The sequence below is a fragment of the Podarcis gaigeae genome (assembly GCF_964106915.1).
Source record: "Podarcis gaigeae genome assembly, chromosome: 8".
Lineage (NCBI taxonomy): Eukaryota > Metazoa > Chordata > Lepidosauria > Squamata > Lacertidae > Podarcis > Podarcis gaigeae.
Window position 1 is genome coordinate 13,961,687 of NC_139684.1, and position 22,600 is coordinate 13,984,286.

At 47.9% G+C, this 22,600-nt stretch overlaps 1 protein-coding gene across 1 annotated transcript in view; it reads right to left on the bottom strand.

Annotated features, from left to right (window-relative positions):
- Positions 1-22,600, bottom strand: part of IGSF21 (immunoglobin superfamily member 21) — a 225,794-nt gene that overhangs the window by 147,256 nt on the left and 55,938 nt on the right. Inside the window, exon 2 of the mRNA XM_083750256.1 lies at positions 890-1,002. Coding sequence (XP_083606382.1) covers positions 890-1,002 — 113 coding nt within the window. The remainder of the gene's footprint in view (positions 1-889; positions 1,003-22,600) is intronic.

Sequence of the window (22,600 nt, forward strand, 5' to 3'; positions counted from 1 at the left end):
TATTGGTATTGTTATGTAGATGGAAGGGGAGAGGTGTTGTCTATTTGCAGTATGGTAGCGCTGCAGAGAGCTTGCTGGGGAGACCATGCATTAAAAGGAAGGGACTCAAAAATAACTTAAACAAGGTTTTAATTACAAAAACTCCTTATACACTAAATACATTAACAACAAACCAGACCCAACCACCAACCCATCCCCCAGGGTAATGGGAGAACTAGATGCTGTTCCTTATATACTACACCCAAATGCTGACACACCTTAATCAAATACAACTCAGCAGCACCTGCTATGTTTCACAGCTGTAAAGCTGGGTTTCGTTATCTTGCTCTGGCCCCTTAAAGACATACACATTGGGTGGAACAATGATGAACCTTTACATTTAAAGAAACCATTCCACACACACACACACCCCCCCCCGGATATTGAAGGGTAGTCCGATAAAGGATTCTGGGGGGCGTGGTCCTGTCCGAAGCCTATGGAGGCCAGGGCCTAAGGCACGCCCCCGAGTGGTGTCCCCGGGGGAATGCCTAGTTGATGTGTATCAGCAGGACTCCCCCTACTGGTGGTTAACCCTTCCCGGACTTCAAGCGAACAGGCTGAAGCCGGATAGTCGGTTAGGACCAATGCCTGAGCCAATACCGCTCATCAGCTGTAACCAATAAAGTTGTGGCCATATTTAGCCCATTAACCTTAAATATCTGCGTCATGTGTCTTTATTTCCACTGGGGGGAGAGGCGGGAACTCACCACGCAACTACATTTACCACCTGGAGCTCCTTAGAGGTGAGATAGAAACAGAGCGAGTAAATAATGATGGAAACACTCACAAAACAAACCGAAACAGCAGCTCAAGGGAGTTTTGGGGGGTGAAGGAGGATTGGCTCACTTACCCGATACCACACTATTTCCCGCATCCTGCCATCCGTCTTGAAGTTGCATTTCAAAGTGACGGCATCCCCAACCACCACAGGTGGGAGCGGCTCGATGCTGACCGTCAGGTAACCTGAGAGACAAAAAAAGATGGAAGAAGACAGGTGAGAATGCGAGAATGAAAGGTTTCTGCTCTCTCTCTCGGGAGCTCTTGATGTCGATGGGCTGCTGGAACCTCAGTTGCCCCCTAGAATGAAAACCACATAAGATTTGCGGTTGTTGCTTTAGTGTAAAAATGTGTGGAGTTCACCATTATCTGAAAAACAACAACAACACATAAATTACTTGGTGGCCAAGGCTTGGAGGACAAGGAAAGAATTTGGCAATTGTAAGAACAGAATCCATTCTTAAGGAAATCAGCCCTGAGTGCTCACTGGAAGGACAGATCGTGAAGCTGAGGCTTCAATACTTTGGCCACCTCATGAGAAGAGGAGGCTCCCTGGAAAAGACCCTGATGTTGGGAAAGATGGAGGGCACAAGGAGAAGGGGACGGCAGAGGATGAGATGGTTGGACCGTGTTCTTGAAGCTACCAGCATGAGTTTGACCAAACTGCAGGAGGCAGTGAAAGACAGGAGTGCCTGGCGTGCTCTGGTCCATGGGGTCACGAAGAGTCGGACATGACTAAACGACTAAACAACAACAAAGAACAGGATGCTAGGCTAGATGGACCCCTTTGGGCCTGACCCAGAGGCTCTTATTAATTTTATTTACATACTGCCCTATACCTGGGGGTCTCAGGGCGGTTCACTCACTGCAACACAGTACCTCCTCAGCTTAGCTCCCTGTAGCCCAGGTCAGGGCCGGATTTAGGTTTGATGAGACCCTAAGCTACTGAAGGTAATGGGGCCCTTTATATGTCCAGCTGTCCTTTGTCAACAACAAATTGTCGCTGTTTTTTGTGTTGAATATTTTAGGGAGCAGGCTAGCAGGCGGGGCCCATTACTTACATCATAGGAGCCTACACAACACAAAACACTGTTGCTGCATGTAGGTTTTATTTTATTTGTTGTTTATCTTGTATTTTACAAATGTACATCCATTTTTCCCCCTTTAAATTTTTTTGGGGCCCCCAAGAGTGGAGCCCTAAGCTTGTTTAGCTTATACAGTGGTACCTCGGGTTAAGAACTTAATTCATTTTGGAGGTCCATTCTTAACCTGAAACTGTTCTTAACCTGAGGTACCACTTTAGCTAATGGGGCCTCCCGCTGCTGCCACGCGATTTCTGTTCTCATTCTGAAGCAAAGTTCTTAACCCGAGGTACTATTTCTGGATTAGCGGAGTCTGTAACCTGAAGCGTCTGTAACCAGAGGTACCACTGTATGTAAATACGGCATTGGCCCAGGTACATAACTGCCTCTCCACCAAACCAGCCCTTACAACATTTTCCAAAGGACTCAGCAAGATTAATTAAGAAGCGAGAGAAAACACAGATCACTGATTAAAAAAATAAAAAAAGGAATTAGCCCCCAGCTGCCACTGTTCGCTCTCCCCGCCGCCTCCCACCAACATCCATTCCTCTCATTGCGTCCAGTGCTGGACGCCGGATCCTTCATTAACTTGATGCTTCATTACTCCAAACAGCTCCATCCGTCTCACTCCCCTCTCAGCGAGGACGGTTATGCCTCGCCTATTAAGATACATTTAGCAAAATAAGCTGCGATATTTAAGAATTAGACATGGCCATGGGAGGGATTTATTGCCGGAGATCTGTCTCCATCGAGACGTGTTAGATGCTTCAGTAGTGTTATAAAAGGCTGGGGAAAGAGATATCCCACAGATTCTGTCAGAGAGTCATGGGCGCTGCTGAGGAGCAGATTCAAGGAGACGAACCAAAACCCTCGGGGAACAGGTGGTTGGGCTCAGAGCTTCCCATTCCCCATGGGGAGGGTGCTTACTGGGAGACAAGACTGATCTCGTTGACAGTTTTCCTTAAGGCGACAATGCTAATGGCTAATTCAAGTGGTTTTTTTGAAATAACATCACCCATCGGTTCATGAAAAAGGAAGAGGCATTTGAAAATTATCCAAGGGGAAGCTCAGTATTCTCTACATGGACTGGCAAGCAATGGCTCTCCAGGGTTTGAGGCAGAGGGGTCTCATGATTCGAATCCGGGGCCTTCTGCTTGCAAGGCAGATACTCTGCGGCTGACCTACGGCCCTTCCCATTCCAGTGACGTTCTTGTGGGCAATGAAGCAGGTTTGTCTTATGGTCAAGGGGGCAGAGAGGTGCTTGGGAGCGACCTTCCACTCTACATCTCACTGGTGATCCCAGTGAGAAACTGGGCAAAGGTCAGGGATGATGAGAGTTACAGCAGAGCAACACCCGGAGAATAGGAAATCTCCTATCCCCACATTAAAAGAAGGCAGTTTTGTGATTGTGGGCATATTCAAGGTAGCAGGAGAGGATATATTGTTTATTAATATCCTTCCTAACTTGTGCCAGCAAGTTACTTTACTTAGCAGAGTTTACATTTCCCTTCTGCCGCACAGCAGGTAGCTGGTTGCAGGATTGTGTAAGCCTCTCACTATTAGATTCCTGGTAAGTTCCCTTATATCCTTCTTAAAAGAATAAACAAACTTGTGTGAGTTTCTTAATATGCAATTCATTCTGGCTTGTCCAGATTGAAATGTGTTCTAATATTTTCCTGGTTAAAGGTAAAGGTAAAGGTACCCCTGACCATTAGGTCCAGTCGTGGACGACTCTGGGGTTGTGCGCTCATCTTGCTCTATAGGCCGAGAGAGCTGGCGTTTGTCTGCAGACAGCTTCCAGGTCATGTGGCCAGCAGGACTAAACCGCTTCTGGCGAACCAGAGCAGTGCACAAAAACGCTGTTTACCTTCCCGCTGGAGTGGTACCTATTTATCTACTTGCACTTTGACGTGATTTCGAACTTCTAGGTGGGCAGGAGCAGGGACCGAGCAATGGGAGCTCACCCCGTCGTGGGGATTCAAACCGCCGACATTCCAATCATCAAGCCCTAGGCTCTGTGGTTTAGCACCACATGGACTGCTAGCATGCAGTCACTAGTTTTGTACATGTTTGAAACTTTAAGCCTAAAGCCTGCCTTCAGGGATCACACTGTGCTCTGCTGTGTAGCTTTCTTTTTACTGCTTATGACTGAGACTGTGGTGTCTTTATTCTTTTAGGAGGGATTCAAGGGGTCTTAACTAGGAAAATGGATGTGGGTGGTGCTGTACCTCGGGTTAAGTACTTAATTCATTCCAGATGTCCATTCTTAACCTGAAACTGTTCTTAACCCGAAGCACCACTTTAGCTAATGGGGACTCCTGCTGCTGCCGCGCCGCTGGAGCATGATTTCTCTTCTCATCCTGAAGCAAAGTTCTTAACCCGAGGTACTATTCCTGGGTTAGCAGAGTCTGTAACCTGAAGCGTATCTAACCCGAGGTACCACTGTACCTGACATTTAGAAGACATCTGAAGGCTGTTTCCTGTTCAGGGAAGTTTTTAATGTGTGACATTTTAATGTATTTTTGATCTTTGATGGACGGGGTATAAATAAAAAGTTGTTGTTGTGCCAGTGTGGTGTAGTGGTTAAGAGCAGTAGTCTCGTAATCTGGAGAACCGGGTTCGAGTCTCCGCTCCTCCACATGCAGCTGCTGGGTGACCTTGGGCCAGTCACACTTCTGTGAAGTCTCTCAGCCCCACTCACCTCACAGAGTGCTTGTTGTGGGGGAGGAAGGGAAAGGAGATTGTTAGCCGCTTTGAGACTCCTTAAAGGGAGTGAAAGGCGGGATATCAAATCCAAACTCCTCCTCCTCTTCTTCGTCTTCTTCTTCTTATTATTATTCTGGCCCTCCCAAATGTTGCTCTGGTAGGGTAGGCATGGGGGAAGGAAGGTTAAGTGGGAAGCAGTTGGGTTTTTAAAATAAAATAAAATAAAATAATAAAATAAAATAGTTTTTCCAGTGAAGGGCCCAAGTTGCCAGCACGACTCTTGACAGCTCTGGAAAAGCACTTTGAGGGAAGTGCATTATGGATTACAGACAAGGCAATCATCTCTTTGCCACTTCCCTTTGGCCTGCCAGGTGAGTAGCTGGGATTGCAGAACGGAGGGAAGGCAAAAGGTTTTTATCTCTTTTTCAGAGCGGGCAAGAGACCCACAACAAGGCCGCTGTCATCAATAACATAGTGGCAAATTCTGCCTTGGTCAGACTCCACCTGGAATCCTGCATCTAGTTCTGGGCACCCCAGTATAAGAAGGATATCAACAAATTGGAATGTGTACAGAGGAGGGTGACTGAGGTGAATAAGGGCATGAAAACCAAGTCTGATGGGGAACAGGTGAGAGAGTCTGCGTATGTTTAGCCTAGAGAAGAGAAGGCTGAGAGGTGATACGACAGCCATCTTCAAATATCTGAAGGTCTGTCTCATGAGCATAGCTGTCAACTTACAGATTTGAAAATAAGGGACCAGCAGCCTCGAAAATAAGGGATTTTCCGGCCACAGGTATGTTCGAGCCAAAGGCAGAAAGCCCAGCCAGCAGCCAAACGAAGCCTCAAGAGGTTCCCACAGCGCAGCAACCCGGCAAAGGGGATGCAGCAAGGAAAACCACCGTCACCTCTCCGCTGGGAAGCGCTGAGCAAAGGCATGCAAGCTCCAGCCCCCAGTCATTCTTAGACTCCTTGTTGGGTGAGCAGCGCAGCCAAGCAACACAGTTGGAGCCTCCCTCCTCCCTGGCCGGCAGGGAGGGAGGGAGAGGAGCTGCTTCCTTTGAAACCCAGGAAATTTAAGGGACATCATCAATAAGGGACAGCAGCGGGACGCGGCACTGGGATAAGGGAGTTTCCCGCCAAATAAGGGACGGTTGACAGCTATGCTCATGAGAGATGGAGTAGACTTGATTTCTCCTGTTCCAGAGGGGAGGACCTGAATGAATGGATAAAAGGAAGGAGATTCCAGGAGCTGCTCAATAGTGGAATGGACTTCCTTGGACTCTCCTTCATTGGAGGTTTTTAAACAAAGGCTGGATTGCCATCTGCCATGGTTGCTTCAGTTGAGATTCCTAAACTGCAGGGAGTTGGACTAGATGCCTCTTGGTGTGTCCCTTCCAGCTCTCCAATTCTTTGATTATAAATTCAGAAGTGCAGGGTCCCTCCACGATTGTGACAGCCGTGCCCCCTTGAGGCCACGCTCCCATTCGAAGATGATACAACCATAATTAGGGATCTATTGTCAACAATCAGTGCAGATCTCCACTTGTTGCCTTTCAGCTAGATGTATTATTTTTCTGGACACATACACGGGCAAGTGATTTGGAGTTCTTGAATATTTTCCTTTTTCCTGTGCTATCCTTGAAGCACAATTGTTCATAACAGGATTTGCACTTCATTATATTGAAAATGACGCACCTTGCATTTCCTGGGTTCCTAAACACTCAGCATTGAAACATACAGAACAACAACTCCTCCGTAGAACACCATGCACTTTCTCAAGAGTGACCCTAGGAGCTCATCTTCAGTAGCTGACTCACCTCCTTCCTCCCCGATTGTCTCCAGTCAACACAAAGGATAAGGCAACTTCTACTTAGTGGCTGAAAAACTCCCCTTTCCACTAAGCTGAAGGGCTTTGAAAGATGATCGGGCAAATTCCTGGAGGAGAAGGCTATCAATGCCTATGAGCCAAACTAGCTATGTTCTGCCTCTCATAAGCATCTGGGTAGGCCACTGTGAGAACAGGATGCTGGACTAGATGGGCCAGATCCAGCAAGCTTTTCACATTGCTGTTATGGGTTTGGAGGAAGGTAGATCCAACCTTCCTTTTCAAAAGTGCCAAAACTTTCATGGAGAGGTAGATAAAGGTAAAGGGACCCCTGACCATTAGGTCCAGTCGTGGCCGACTCTGGGGTTGTGACACTCATCTTGCTTTATTGGCCTAGGGAGCCAGCGTACAGCTTCTGGGTCATGTGGCCAGCATGACTAAGCCGCTTCTGGTGAACCAGAGCAGCGCACGGAAACGCCATTTACCTTCCCGCTGGAGTGGTACCTATATATCTACTTGCACTTGGATGTGCTTTTGAACTGCTAGGTTGGCAGGAGCAGGGACCGAGCAACGAGAGCTCACCCCATCGTGGGAATTTGAACCGCCAACCTTCTGATTGGCAAGTCCCAGGCTCTGTGGTTTAACCCACAGCGCTACCCGCGTCCTGGAGAGGTATAAAACAGTTTTTACGAATCCTGAATACTAAGGAGACAGCAAGTAAACATACAGCTAATATGATCTCACTTGGGGGGAGGAGAGAATCTGTCTGCCCCACTCTGCCAGGAAGTCCTCTTAGACCTGTACCCTCCCTGGTAACCCCATCATCCTGTTGAAAAGCAAATTGGCTCTCTTGTCACCGTAATCCATGATGGAACCTCAACAGGGCTTATTTCTGAGAGATCCCACTTCACTCTCCGCAATTTCCATCTCCGCGCCGAGGAAATGACACGGGAGCAGGCAACAGAGGCGTTCTTTGAGAAATGTAAATAATTTCTTAATGGAACTGTCATGGGGTGGGGACGGGGGGAGGGAAGAAAGCTCAGATTAATGCATGGCAAAGAATGAGGAGGTTGGAAGATGAACGGGTTCTTACAGAGAGAGGGCACCTGGAGAAGGGTGCAGGGAGAGGTGAGCAGTGGAACAAACACATTCCAGGCTGCTCGTTGGCTAAGGGGAATGTCTGTTCACAAAGATAGGATAATGAGGGGTGTTGGGTCCTTCCATTTTAAAAATAACCATATTGATAGAGTTCAAAAGTCCAGGTTGAAAAGCCGTCTGCCTCACCTGATGAAGGGGGATGTAGCAACTCTCCTACGAAGGCAAGGTTGCAACATCTGGGGCTTTTTAGCTGAGGAAAAGTGAGGAAGAGGCAACGTGATCAATGTTTATAAAACTCTCCGTGGCATGGAAAGAGTGGACACGGGAAAGTTTTTCTCCCTCTCATAAAATACTAGAACTCAGGGGCTTCCAATGAAGCTAAATTCTTGAAGATTCAGGACAGATAAAAAGGACTTCTTCATGCAGCAGGGAGTGGAACTGCGGAATTCACTTCCACAGGAGGTAATCATTAGCCACCAACTTGGATAGCATTAGAGGAGGAGAAGACAAATTCAAAGAAGAGAGAGCTATCGGTGGCTACTGAGGGGAGAGTTGCTCTTGCAACTTGCTTGCTGGTTTTACATGGGCATCTGGGTGGCCACTGTGAGAATGACTGCTCCCCGCATAAAACGGGGAGCGCCCTTTGTGTGGATCTGGATCTGGAGCGGCTCCATCAACACAGGCTTGGCTTCGCCTTCCCCCAGGTGGGATACCTGGAGGTCTCCACCTACCTCAGTCAGTTGTCCAATCCCGCCTGGGGGAAGCGTTGCCAAGGAGACCAGGCCAGGTAGGGGAGGGACCACCTGCCCACACAATAGAGGGAGGATCTTACCTGGAAATCCTCACTTGGCTTCAGAGCTTCTCCCACCCTACCCAGCCTCAGTTAAGTCTTATCTTGCAGGTTAACTTTTCTTCACAGGTATGCGGGCGCTGCTATGTCAAGGTCGCTGTTAAAGGGCCGGAAAGGAATTCCCCTGCATTGGCAGGTTTTGACTTTCCCGTAGCAAAACGTCACAACTTTGGCGGTATCAGGCCTTGGGCGGAATCCTTTAGTCTATCTTCCTCTTTGCAGCGGCGATACCAGGGTTCCTTGTTAAAGGGGTTTCTTAGGGGAGGCTTTGACCGTATGCCGAGAGGTCGTCATTGGTCTCCCCTGTGGGGGCGGCGTAACTGGGGCGGCTATCTCTGCTTGAACATATGTTCTCCAGAGCCGGCCCATCCCCCCCCCACTGCATAACCCTGATGTTCCCTAGGTCCCCGGCTGTGGACTGGGGAGGGATAACGCCCAATGCCTGAGCTAAGGTCTACCCACATCTGAAATATAATAAAGTTGTGGCCAATTTGATCCCATAGCATGTTGTCTTGAGGTGTTATTCCACATGATGGTGGGTGCCTGGGGATTGGGGGACTCCACCTGTCCATACAAAAGGGTGCTGGTCCATATGGGTCACTATTGGCCCATCCACTTAGGCTCTTCTTACATGCTTATGCTCTTAACCTTCAGCCCCTGCTGCTTTCCAGACAACAGATCCCATCATCCCTGGCCACTGGTCTATGCTGGTTGGAGTTGTAGTTCAACAATATATTGAAGGCCACAGACTGTCCAACCCTAAACTAGACCTTTACTTCCCCTAGATACTTCTACCATAATATTGACCATCACTTGCTTTCATTGCCCTCCATCGCAACCCTGACCATCACTTGCCTTTGCTGCCCTTAGCTATTTCTGTCAGAATTCTGCCTTCATTTAATTCAAGGGTAGAGAAAACCCCAAGTGAACCACAACTCCCATCACCATCCCTGACCATCAGCCAAGCTAATTTTAAGGAAACAGGGCCTTTCAAGTTAGTCCTCATCAACTTGCCAAGTAGCGTGTTGGACTGCTAGACTCCTGTCAATCCCCTTCTCCAGAACAGAAGCACACAGGCTGAATCCCAGCCAGATATCCCTCAGGCCTTCATGAACGGACAAGTTTCCGCCATGCCTTCCAAGGAACTCTGGCACTGAAAGGTGTTGGGTAGATAAGATGCAGGAGGGGGAGAAAGAAAAACAACCTGCTTTACATTCATATCCAATATTTGTTTATGTGTCTTCTTTCAGCACAAAAATTACTGCTCCAGTGACAGACCCTTTTCATTAACTGCCCACAAGCCTGGGATCCCTGGTGGTATTGACACCAACCAATCAGGGAAGAGCTTCAAAGCCTTTAAGGCACAAAAGCCCGATTCTGGCAGGAAGACTATCTGTGAATGACAGGTGAGGGACAGTTTTATGACAGCCTCCAGCATGCCCAACTGGGACTGTCTGGTTGGCACGCAGCAGAGCCTTTTTAGGGGTGGCCCCCTTGTTGTTAAATGTCCTGCCAAGTGACTTCTGGGAGGAATTTGAAAGCAATCCTGTTTGCCCAGTCATTAGACAGCTGGGTAAAACTGTTCCTGGAAACCTGGTAATCATTGGGTGGAAGAATGTTGCGAACTGTGATTCCTTTAAGAATGTTTTAAAACTGAAAGTGCTTTTTAAATGTTTTTAATTGTAACTGTTTATAGAATGTTTCAGCTGTTTTAGAATTATTTTGGATTTAATTGTGTTTGCTTGCTACACCGCTGGTTGAATGGCCACATACCAGGGCTTCTGTAGCTGGGATTCCTGCATCTCAGTGGGTTGGGCAAATTAACTCTTGGGGGTTGCCTTCTCCAATCTATAATTCTTCCTCAGTGAGTCCTGGACCAGAGCAACAGATGGGTGAATGAGAAAACACGATGCAATGGTGAAGAGAAGCAGCAGTTCCAGGGGGCTCTTCTTCTTAGCGGGGTCCCTGTTGGGAAATAGATGCCCAGTACAGATGCCTGCTTCAGACCATATTCAGATGGTGACAGCAGCCACAAAATTAAAAGACCCCTGCTTCTTGGGAGAAAAGCAATGACAAACCTAGACAGCATCTTAAAAAGTAGAGACTTCACCTTGGCAACAAAGGTCCGTATAGTAAAAGCTATGGTTTTCCCAGTAGTGATGTATGGAAGTGAGAGCTGGACCATAACGAAGGCTGATCGCCGAAGAATTGATGCTTTTGAATTATGGTGCTGGAGGAGACTCTTGAGAGTCCCATGGACTGCAAGAAGATCAGACGTATCCATTCTTAAAGAAATCAGCCCCGAGTGCTCACTGGAAGGACAGATCGTGAAGCTGAGGCTCCAATATTTTGGCCACCTCATGAGAAGAGAAGACTCCCTGGAAAAGACCCTGATGCTGGGAAAGATGGAGGGCACAAGGAGAAGGGGACGACAAAGAATGAGATGGTTGGATAGTGTTTTCGAGGTTACCAGCATGAGTTTGACCAAACTGCGGGAGGCAGTGGAAGGCAGAAGTGCCTGGCATGTTCTGGTCCATGGGGTCACGAAGAGGCGGACACGACTACACGACTAAACGACTAAACAACAACACAGGTGCCCGCTATGACTGCCTTCAAAACAACAAGCCTAACAAGAAATCCAAAGCAAATTATTCCTACACTGGTGGAATTTTTAGATCTATATTTTTGTTAACACCAAAACCTGTGACTCGTGGAGGCAGTCAGGGGGGGGGGGGGAATATAGAATCTCGTGCACTCTAATCTCGATTTCACACCCCTGTGCTGCTCAGCTGGGAAAGAAAGCGTTTAGCTCGGGCTGATTGCGGTGGATACAGACAGCAGCTTTTGTTTATTTTCTCCTCTCCCCCCCCCCTTCCCTTCATCCGAGAAAGTGCCAAAATGCCCAAGGGGGGGGGGTCTGAAACAAATTGCTTACCTACTGGATTGGCAAGATGGACAAGTTGTCTTCCAAGACAAACTAGCCCAGAAGAGAAAATATTGGGGAAAGAAAGAAAGCTTGGTTTGTGGCCAAATCTGCTACCTCTAGGTGCAAATATTTCATTTTTCCTCCCCACCCCTTTCTTTTTTCAGTGATCCTCTAGATACCTTCTCATCAAATTTGGTAAATTCATGGCAGAGAAGGCCTACTGAAAGGATATCGTCCAGAATAGCTAAATTAGAGGTGGAGATTTTTTTCGCACTTGGAGTAAATATCATGCAAGAGAGAAGAGTGCTCTCATGCTTGGGTCCTTCACATGTGGACATCTGGACTAGGTGGGCCCCAATTTGCTTTTAAAATACAGACTCCAGACCCTCCAAGTGTCCCCATTTTCCAGGGACAATCCTGGATTTACAGAAGCCATCCCGGTTTCTGATCTGATCCCGGATGGTCCTGCTTTTCCTTAGGATGTCCCTATTTTCATCACAGAAATGTTGGAGCTTTGCGACCCCCGAGGCAAGGAGATAAGTAACTAGACAAGCCTTAGAAAATATCTGAAGGCAGCCCCTGTATAATGTTTAATGTCTTATTAAGTTTTTATAAACAGTAGTACCTCGGGTTAAGTACTTAATTCGTTCTGGAGGTCCGTTCTTAACCTGAAACTGTTCTTAACCTGAAGCACCACTTTAGCTAATGAGACCTCCTGCTGCTGCCATGCCACCGGAGCATGATTTCTGTTCTCATCCTGAAGCAAAGTTCTTAACCTGAGGTACTATTTCTGGGTTAGCAGAGTCTCTAACCTGAAGCGTATGTAACCTGAGGTACCACTGTATTTTGGAAGCTGCCCCAAGTGGTTGGGGCAATCCAGACAGATGGGTGGGGTGTAAATAATAAAAAACCCATGATGATAATGATGGAATAGGACACTCCTATTTTCATTGAGGAAATGTTGGAGGGTATGGTTTTGGGGCTTCACATTTGGGCATCTGGTTGGCTACTGTGAGAACAGGAGGCGGGACTAGCATGATCCAGCAAGAGTCATTTGATGCTCTTAAAATACAGATTCTGAGCCTTTAGCCTCATCATCACATCCCTCCCCTCCTTTTCCTAGCACCCATCCTGTTATCAACATTAAAGAAGTATCACATAGTAGCAGCAGTAACACGTACCTGCGGCAGTAACAAGTATTTTTGCACCCCAGAGAGGAGAGATACAGACAGAACTCCCCCCACTTTTTTTAAAAAAGCCCACAGTTTCCCTCCCAAACTTGCAAACCTCAACAATCGCAGGCTTTTAATCAGCTGCTGATAACCCCCAACCCCAGCACACCACCCCAGCAGAATTGGAAAAGCAGGCATCTTATCCAACCCAGGCACTTGGATCCACAATGAATAAGCCGAGCTGATGCAGAGTCTTATCAGAGTAAGCAGAGCAACTCAGGAGGGCCCAGACATGGCTGATATTTGCCGGCTGTGTTTTTTTTTTTTTTTAAAAAGCAGCCTGCATGTTAATGAAATGTCGAGATCCAACAGAGTGAAGGCTTGCTTGCTTGTTGTTGATGCAGATAAACAGCAGCGATTGGAAGAAAGTATGCAGCCTGGGTGAAATTGCCAGTTTGGCAACAACGGGAACCGAGGAGTGGGAGATAACACACAGATTGTGTTCCATACTCTCTCTTTCTCTCTGTGTGTGTATGTGGGTGATATTGGGATCCACACAGTGCCAGGCTAACCTGAGGAATTCCTTTTTAAAAACTCCTTCTACCAATTGTGCTTTTAGTAAAAGCTGGAGGTTTCTCAGGAACTGCTTGCTGGCCTTGCCAGAATTCCCACCACCGCTTGCCGCGATATATCAGCAATCGCTTCAGAAATGGTGGCCGATTCATAAAGCAATGCCCTTGCTCTGAAATGGCTCTGCCCTCAATGACATTAGCAGGTTGCCAAGCCTGATTGGTGGTATAGCGTTGTGATAATCAGGCAGGAAGTTGAAATGGCTCCCAAGTTGGTCTCTTGTCTCTTATCATCATCCTGGGGGAAAAGTGACGAGTGGGGTGCCGCAGCGTTCTGTCCTGGGCCTATTGCTGTTCAATGTCTTTATAAATGACTTGGAAGAGGGTATTGAGGGGGTGCTCATCTGATCTGTAAAAGGTAAAGGGAACCCTGACCATTAGGTCCAGTCGTGGCCGACTCTGGGGTTGTGGCGCTCATCTCACTTTATTGGCCGAGAGAGCCGGCGTACAGCTTCCGGGTCATGTGGCCAGCATGACTAAGCTGCTTCTGGCGAACCAGAGCAGCACGTGGAAACACCGTTTACCTTCCCGCCAGAGCGGTACCTATTTATCTACTTGCACTTTGATGAGCTTTCGAACTGCTTGGTGGGCAGGAGCAGGGACCGAGCAATGGGAGCTCACCCCTTTGCGGGGATTCGAACTGCCAACCTTCTGATCAACAAGTCCTAGGCTCTGTGGTTTAACCCACAGTGCCACCCGCGTCCCACTTTGAGGTCTTAGATATATGTTAAATGTTCATAAGTGTACCAACCAAGCCCGTACATAGATCAGCACAGGAAGACCGACCTGGAACCATTTTTGATTACCAAACTGTCCCAAACTGACCAAATGTTTTCTCTGCAACGTCGAAGGAAAATGGAAAATCCTTCCCATTGTCTTTTCCTTCACAAATCCTGTTTTAAGGGTATCTCTGTGTTTGAATAGGGTGTGAGCCTGTGACATGGCCCAGGAACTAAGTATTTATCATTACAAAAGACTGGCCAGGCTCCCCAGGCAATCCAATCTAGCAAGCAGGGTATCCAATCAAGTAACCTGCCAGACAGGAGATAAACAACATTCAAATTTCTGTTTTAGACCGCCTTTTCTGTGATGTAGGTATGATGTATCTGAGGGGTGGCCTTAGGTTACACCCCTTCTGTGATGTATGTATGATGTATCTGGGGGTGGTCTTGATCTACAGGGTGGCAATTTCAAAAGCCCATATAAGACCTTGCATGCCATTGTTCTGGGTTCCTCCTCCCTCCTGCATTGTGGTGAGTGAGGACCCTGTTGCAACAGATCAATAAAGTTCAGGCTTACTAGCTGCTTTGCTTCTCAATATTCTCTGGTTGGCCTCTGTTATTTTGTCCTACCAATAGGGAACCTATGTAAGGACTCTATATGGGCTCTTGGATACCCCATAAAGTAAAAGGGCAGATTTTGTTTACAACAGCACCAAACTGGGAGGGATAGCTAATGCTTCAAGAGTCAGAATCAGGATTCAAGATGAACTCAACAGATGGGAGAGCTAGGAAGAAACTAACAAAAGGCATTTCAATCGGGACAAATTTCAGGTTCTGCACTTAGGCAGGAAGGAGAAGCTGCACAAATATAAGACTGGGGACACCTGGCTTACTAGCAGTACTTGTGAAAAGCATCTAGGGGTCTTAGGGGAACATGAATCAGCAAGCTGATGCCATAGCAAAACAAAACAAAACAAAACAAAACAAAGTTTTAGTAAAAAACAACAACACTGTGAGGAGAGGGTGGGAAGTCAATATATGAAACAATGTAATTATTGGATTTGAAGATTGTTGTGAAAATCTTTGAAAAATATAATTAAAAAATTATATAGAAAAAAGAAGCAATTTCTTCTATCTGTCCTGAATCTCCCAATATTCCGCTTCATTTCATGGCAAATCAAAAAAATCAGATATAATCCAAAGGGGCTCTGTTTGTGTCTGTAGAAGCCAATATTCTCCATCTTCATTTAGCCTCTGCTCCTCCCTTTTAAAGAATACACACACAGACACACACACACACACACACACAGAGAGAGAGAGAGAGAGAGAGAGAGAGAGAGAGAGAGAGAGAGACTCTAATCTCTCCAGCTATTGATAGTTATCTGGTCCAGCGCAAGAGCAAAAGAGACGCTTGTGTCAAACATTGAAAAACGGCTCCTCAAACCGCCTCTCTCCATTCTGAAAAGGAGGTGACGTCTCCCTGAGCATACAAATCACTCTGTGTTCCAGGGCCCTCGATTCAGTTCGGTGGGCGGGCGGGCTGGCATGTGTTTGGACTGCAAAAGATTCCCTACCCAGACCACGCCAAGGTCACCTGCACGAGGGACTTCGCAGCACGGCTGAGAGGGCACCGTGATGCATTTGGAGGAATGGCGTCATGCTACTAGGGACAGATGAGCCCGTCAGTTGTGCTTTCTCATTTTCAAAATCATAGAACTGTAGAGTTGCAATGGAGCCCGAGAGTCATTTAGTCCAACCCCCTGCAGTGAAGGAATCTCAGCTAAAAAATCCTCGACAGATGGCCAACCAAACATTGCTTAAACACCTCCACGGAAGGAGAGTTCACCACCTTCTGAGGGAGACCGTTCCCACTGTTGAACAGCTATTACTGTCAGAAAGTTCTTCCTGATGTTTAGTTCTTGTATCTTGAAGTCATTGGTTCACGTTCTACCCTCTGGAGCAGGAGAAAACAAGCTTGCTCCATCTTCCATGTGACAGCCCTTGAGATATTTAAAGATGGCTATCATATCCCCTCTCAGTCACTTCTTTTCAAGGTTAAAGAGCTCCTTCAACTGTTCCTCATAAGTCGGTTTCCAGACCCTTGGTCATCTTGGTTGCCCTCCTTTGCACATGTTCCAGCTTGTCAATATCCTTCTTAACTTGTGGTGCCCAGAGCTGGACACAGTATTCCAGATGTGGTCTGACCAAGGCAGAATAGAGTGGTACTATTGCTTCCCTTGATTTGGACACTAGACTTTTGCTGATGCAACCTAGAATAGCATTAGATTTTGTTGCTGCAGCATCACACTGCTGACATACATTAAGCTTGTGGTCTACTAACATCCCTAGATCCTTTTCACATGCACTACTGGCAAGCCAGGTCTCCCCCATCTTATACTTGTGCAGCTGGTTCTTCCTGCCCAAGTGCAGAACCTTACATTTGTCCCTGTTGAAATTGGTTTTGTTATTTGGGGCCCAGTTCTCCAATCTGTTAAGGTGATTTTGAATCCCGATTCTGTCTTCTGCAGATTCTGACACCCTCTCAGGCTGGCTGTCATATTTCCTCTCAGTCTTCTCTTTTCCAGGCTAAACATACCCAGATCCTTTAACATCAGGCTTGGTTTCTAGACCCTTAATGAACATCAGAAGAAGCTGCTGGATCAAGTTAGCAGCCCATCTAGTCCACTATCTTGTTCTCACACTGGGAAACCAGATGCTAGAAGCAGGATCTGAGCACAAGAACCCTCTGCCCTCCTTTGGTTTCCAACAACTGGAGTGCAGAAGTATCACTACATCTGATCATGGAGGCAGAACATACCCACTGAGGCTAGTATTCATTGACCGCCTTTTTCCAAGCTTAAGTCCGGTGCTCCTCATTTCCATATCAATTTGCATTTTTAAAAAAATAAAAAAAGTTGTAATGAATAATCACCAGCAGTTTAGGGCAAATTTCTTCCAATATAACGCATTTCCCCCCTGTTATTTTACTAATATATTTGTTTTTGTAAACATTGCTTGCCTGGAGAACTGCATTGCAAAATTCAGAGAAGTGAATGTCCATGTGAAAATTCAGCACAATTTTCTGCTAAGATACATGTTCTACAGTGGAGCGAACTAACTCCCTTGGACAATGGTGGATTCTCCTTCATTGCAGGGTCTTAAGCAGAGTTTGGATGGCCATAGATGCTGTAGTTCTGCACTGCAAGGGGTTGGATTAGACGACCCTTGTGTGGGATGTGAGGCATAAGTAACAGTCAAGTGCAACATTCCTTGTTTTCCTAGAGTGGACACACGGGGAATGTTTCCTCCTGGCTGGGACATACTTCCTTTGCATGTGACTAGAGGTGGGTGTGACCTTACCTGTCCAGGTAACAAAAGGACAAGGCATGCAGCCACACTCCCTCTCTTTGGCTTCCTCCGTCATTGGAGCAGTTTTTTAGCTGGAAATACTCTGTTCTTCCAGCCAACAGAGGGCAACTGGGATTATCCCCATATGGGATAGATCCACATGTATATACAGTCACACCTCATGTAACGTTTGCTTCATTCAGGTTACGTCCCACGGAGACTCGGAAGTACCGGAAAGGGTTACTTCCGGGTTTCGCCACTCGCACATGCACAGAAACACAAAAATCACATCACGCACATGCGCAGAAGTGCCAAATCACAGGCGTGCCGCTGCGGGTTGTGCTCTTTTCATGTTGCGAACAGGCCTCTGGAACTGATCCCGTTCACAACCAGAGGTACCACTGTACTTTGTAATTAAGTCTGTCTTCAGGGATCCAACTGTGAACTGATCCAACTGTGAGTAAACTTCTTTTATAAACTTTATAAACTTTAAACAAGATTGCGGCCTGTTTATTATTTTAAGAAGGATATAAGGGAACTTAAGGTAAAGGTAAAGGTACCCCTGCCCGTACGGGCCAGTCTTGACAGACTCTGGGGTTGTGCGCCCATCTCACTCAAGAGGCCAGGGGCCAACGCTGTCTGGAGACACTTCCGGGTCACGTGGCCAGCGTGACATCGCTGCTCTGGCAAGCCAGAGCCGCACACGGAAACGCCGTTTACCTTCCCACTGGTAAGCGGTCCCTATTTATCTACTTGCACCCGGAGGTGCTTTCGAACTGCTAGGTTGGCAGGCGCTGGGACCGAGCAGCGGGAGCGCACCCCGCCGCAGGGATTCGAACTGCCGACCTTTCGATCGGCAAGTCCTAGGCGCTGAGGCTTTAACCCACAGCGCCACCTGCGTCCCTTGTATAAGGGAACTTACCAGGAACCTAATAGAGAGAGGCTTACACAAGCCTGCAACCAGCTACCTGCTATGCGTTTAAAAGGGGAATGTCAAACTCTGCTAAGTAAAGGAATGTGCTAACGCAAATTAGGAACATATCCTCTCCTGCCTACTCTATGATTCTATTATTCCAGACGGTCTCACTCTCTGTGTCATCATCAGTTTGAGATGCCTTGTCATAGCTGTTTGATTTCTTTTCCTCCTGCCAAATCCTCAAAAGTTTATAATTGACTAACAAGTTTATAATTAGTCAACCAATTAACCAATTAATGTGTGACCTTTCTACCACAGTTCATCTTTTACAAGTCTTCCTTCTGTGGTACAAACACACTCTAGGAAACTGCCTGATGTTGAGTCAGACCCTTGGATCATCTAATATTCTCTGCACTGACAGGGAGGGGCACAGGTAGGGGGAATATTTAGCCCTACCTAGAGATGCTGTAGACTGAAGCTGGGGCCTTTCCCCTTGCAAATGACCTACAGCCCTTTCCTGCAAAAAGAAAGTAAGATTCCAGTCCTCAGGTTTTGCAAAAGCTAATTTACCGCATTTTTTGCTCTATAAGACTCACTTTTTCCCTCCTAAAAAGTAAGGGGAAATGTGTGTGCGTCTTACGGAGCGAATGCAGGCTGCACAGCTATCACAGAAGCCAGAAGAGCAAGAGGGATTTCTGCTTTCACTGCACAGCGATCCCTCTTGCTGTTCTGGCTTCTGAGATTCAGAATATTTTTTTCCCTTGTTTTCCTCCTCCAAAAACTAGGTGCGTCTTGTGGTCTGGTGCGTCTTATAGAGCGAAAAATACGGTAAATAGGAACGCAGGAAGCTGCTTTTGGCAGACCATTGGTCTCAATACTGCCTACACCGACTGGCAGTGATGCTCCTGGACTTCAGGCAAGGAAGGTCTCCCGTTCCTAGCTGGAAATGCTGCTACAGATTGAAACTGTGACCTTCTGCCACTGAGTTATGGTACTTGCTTAGGACACAGAACCCAGAAAGATGCTGTATACAGAGTCAGATCCACAAGTCTTATATAGATTAGTGCTGCCTACACTGATCTCCACCTGGCCTCCTGTGTCCAGTCCTGGGCACCAAAGTCTAAGAAGCATATTGCTGAGGTGGAACACAACAACTAAGATGACTCTGTTGTTTTGAAGGGGGGGAGGGGTATGCACCAGCAATGCACCAAGGCATCCTGGATTGCTTCCCCCAAAAAGGCTGTAACCAGCTGAATCCTCATTTTGCCACAAAAGGGGTGCACTCTGCTAAACTCACAAACACCTGTACGGTAGGGTAATATCTAGCTAATATAGCCTCTCCTAGTGGCTATACACATCCCTACACTCTGCACATGCCCCTACACTGTCTGCATGCAAGGACCAGTGCTCTGGCTTTGAGCTGCGTCCCTTCATCAGACAGCACATTGCCACCTGCTCAATGCAAACTTATGGGTGTTGCTCCAGCAATGGAACAGGGAAGCAAAGATAGACAAACTCCCCCTCTCTCTCTTTGTCAGAGTGCCTAATGTTGTTGACATTTGGGCTTCTACTCCGGCCCACCCCGGCAGCCCCAGTGCCTTATTTAAATACTCAAATCCACCATCTCCCAGCAGGGTCCCCTTTTTTCCATCTTGTCTTGTCGATAAGTCCAGAAAGCTATGCAAACACACACAAAAGACTTTGCACCTCTGGCCTTCATTTAGACACACACACAGAGAAGCCGAGATGTTTACACTCCAATACAACAATTCAATTTTATCGATGCCACTGCAGAGAGAGGGGGAGAGGGAGAGGGAGGGAGGGAGGGAGGGAGGGAGGGAGGGAGGGAGAGTGTAGCAGACCTACAGCAAAGGCCCTCAGGGCCTCCATTGCCTTCTGCTGCTACGAGATCAGAGCCACATCTGTTGCGGCTGGAGGTGTGTGGCTGCAAAAGTTAACAAAGGCTCCGAGCTGCAGTTCTGGTTCAGGGCTGTGGGAAGCTGGATGCAGGTTGGCAGCCCAATGGGGGCTCAGCATAACACTTGCTTTGGCGGGCTGCAAAACACAGAGGTTCTCTCGTCAGGAAAGAGGCAGGTGGAATGTCGCCTTGCATGGGGCAAGAGGGGCTTGTGTGTCCAGGGGCGTCGCAAAGGGGGTGCGCGGGGGTGCGGTCCACCCCGGGTGTCATGCCTGGGGGGTGACAACACCCCCCCCCCGGCAGATCTGCGTGGCGGCGCTCGCCCCCCCGACGGGTGGATTTTCGTGATTGGCGCAATTGTCGTGGTGAAAATCTGCCCGCTGATTGCACAAATATGCCCGGTGATCAGCCTGGCCCCCCCTGGTGGGTGGCTACTGAACCCCCTGGTGGGCAGTGCTCGCATCCCCGGCGGGCAGTTTTATGTGATTGGCGGTTGGGTTTTCATGATCGCTGGGGGGGGGTCTGGCCCGCTAGGGGGCACCGGTGCCACCCGCCGATTGTGAAAATCCGACTGCCGATTGAGCAAATATGCCCAGCGGTCGGGCATATTTGTGCAATCATTTCACAATGATGATTGTGAAAATCCACCCACCAGGGATGTGAGCGTCAGCCGCCGAGGGGTGCCAGGCTGATCTCTCAACAACTTTGGGGTACCCTCTGTAAAAACAGCTCAACAACTCTGGGCAACGTTCCCAAAAATTGCAATGTGGGGTGGTGACAAAAAAATATATCACACCGGGTACCCCCTGACCTTGCTATGCGTCTGTGCATGCCTAGTCATGTCCCCGCCTGATGGACCGTCATAACCGTAAATGATGAGACACAACAAGTTGTATTTAGGGTCAATCAGGCCACAACTTTCTTCGAAGATACATACATAGAGCACGTCCTTGCTGACACTCCTGCCGGAAGTACTTAATTTGGGGTCAACCGGAAGAGAGAGAGTTATTGGCCTACATCAAAGAGTAGTTCCTTTTCTGGGTTGCAGCTTGGGAGCGTTGTGGCTCTAGCCCTTCCCAGGCATCTGGCATCTCCCCAGATCCCTTTTATGGGACGCCCCATTTTCAGGAAGGGCATGCAGAGGGTACAACCTCTCCTCTGTCCAACAGTATGCCCACACAGTGCCTAAACTGCCAAAGTTGTGATGATTGCTATGAGAATGGTGAAAACCAGATGGCCTGAGCCAATTTGCCAAATGGGAAATATTCTAACCTGGTCCCGAATACGGCGACCAACGGTGTCTATAGCAAGTTTCCTCAAGCAGCACACACCAGATCAATGGGGAAGGAGGAAAGGAGGGTGATCCAGTGGTAGAGTGGCTGTCAGCTTCAGCCACAGGTCCTCTTTAGACCCCCAGGGCAAGGACCTGAGCAAAGACACGAGGCCCAACCAGGCCCGCCCCCTACAAGTAGCCTGCCCCCATGACCGCTCTCGATTGGCCAATTGTGCAATCGGGCAGAATACATTTCCTGGGCAGCAAGCTCAGTCCAGGGGCATCCTTTGTCTCCCGGGAAGTGGCCTAAAGGTTGGGGTCTCTGCTGGCAGGTCATGGAGGGCAGAAGGAGCACTAGTCCGCAACAGTGATCTCCTGATAGGATGAGCGGACTTTCTGGTGGCATGACTCCAAAGCCCCCTTCACCATTTCCAGGGGAATGAGAATGTCTTCACACATTTCTCACAGTTTCCAATGACAGATACCTCCTCAGATTATAAAATGAGAAGAAACCGGAATAATTTGAGAATGTCAGAAGAGTCCTGCTGGATCAGGCCAGTTGCCCCATCGAATCTAGCATCCTGTTCTCAGTGTGGCCAACCAGATGTCCCAATGGGAACCTTTGAACAAGACAGCAGCATCAGAGCCCTTCATTCCACCACTGTGGCTTCCAGCAAATGTTCTTCAGAAGCATCGCTGCCTGCAACTGTGGAGGGAGGGCATAGTCATTGAGGCTCGTGTAAGGTAAGAAGAGCCCAACAATGTCTACGTTGACTTGCAGCAGTTCTCCAGAAGAAGAGGAAGAGTTTGGATTTGATATCCCGCTTTATCACTACCCAAAGGAGTCTCAATGCGGCTAACATTCTCCTTTCCCTTCCTCCCCCCACAACAAACACTCTGTGAGGTGAGTGAGGCTGAGAGACTTCAGAGAAGTGTGACTAGCCCAAGGTCACCCAGCAGCTGCATGTGGAGGAGCGGAGATGCGAACCCGGTCCCCCAGATTACAAGACTACCACTCTTAACCACCACACCACACTGGCTCTCCAGGGTCTCAAGCACAGGTCTCTCCCATCCTTAGCTGAAGACACCATTGGGGATGGAATCTTCCACATCCAAACTGATGCTCTACCACTGGACTACAGCTGTTCCTCCATGGGACCACAGCAGTGGAATTGGAAGGGACCCCAGGGGGACATCTATGCCAACTTCCTCCAAGTCCCATGGCTCTAAGGGGTAGGGAGGTTGAGGTTACCGGGTGGAGATATGGTCTACCACCATCGTTAAGAAACATCTCATTGCAACTCTCAGACCCCAGTCTCA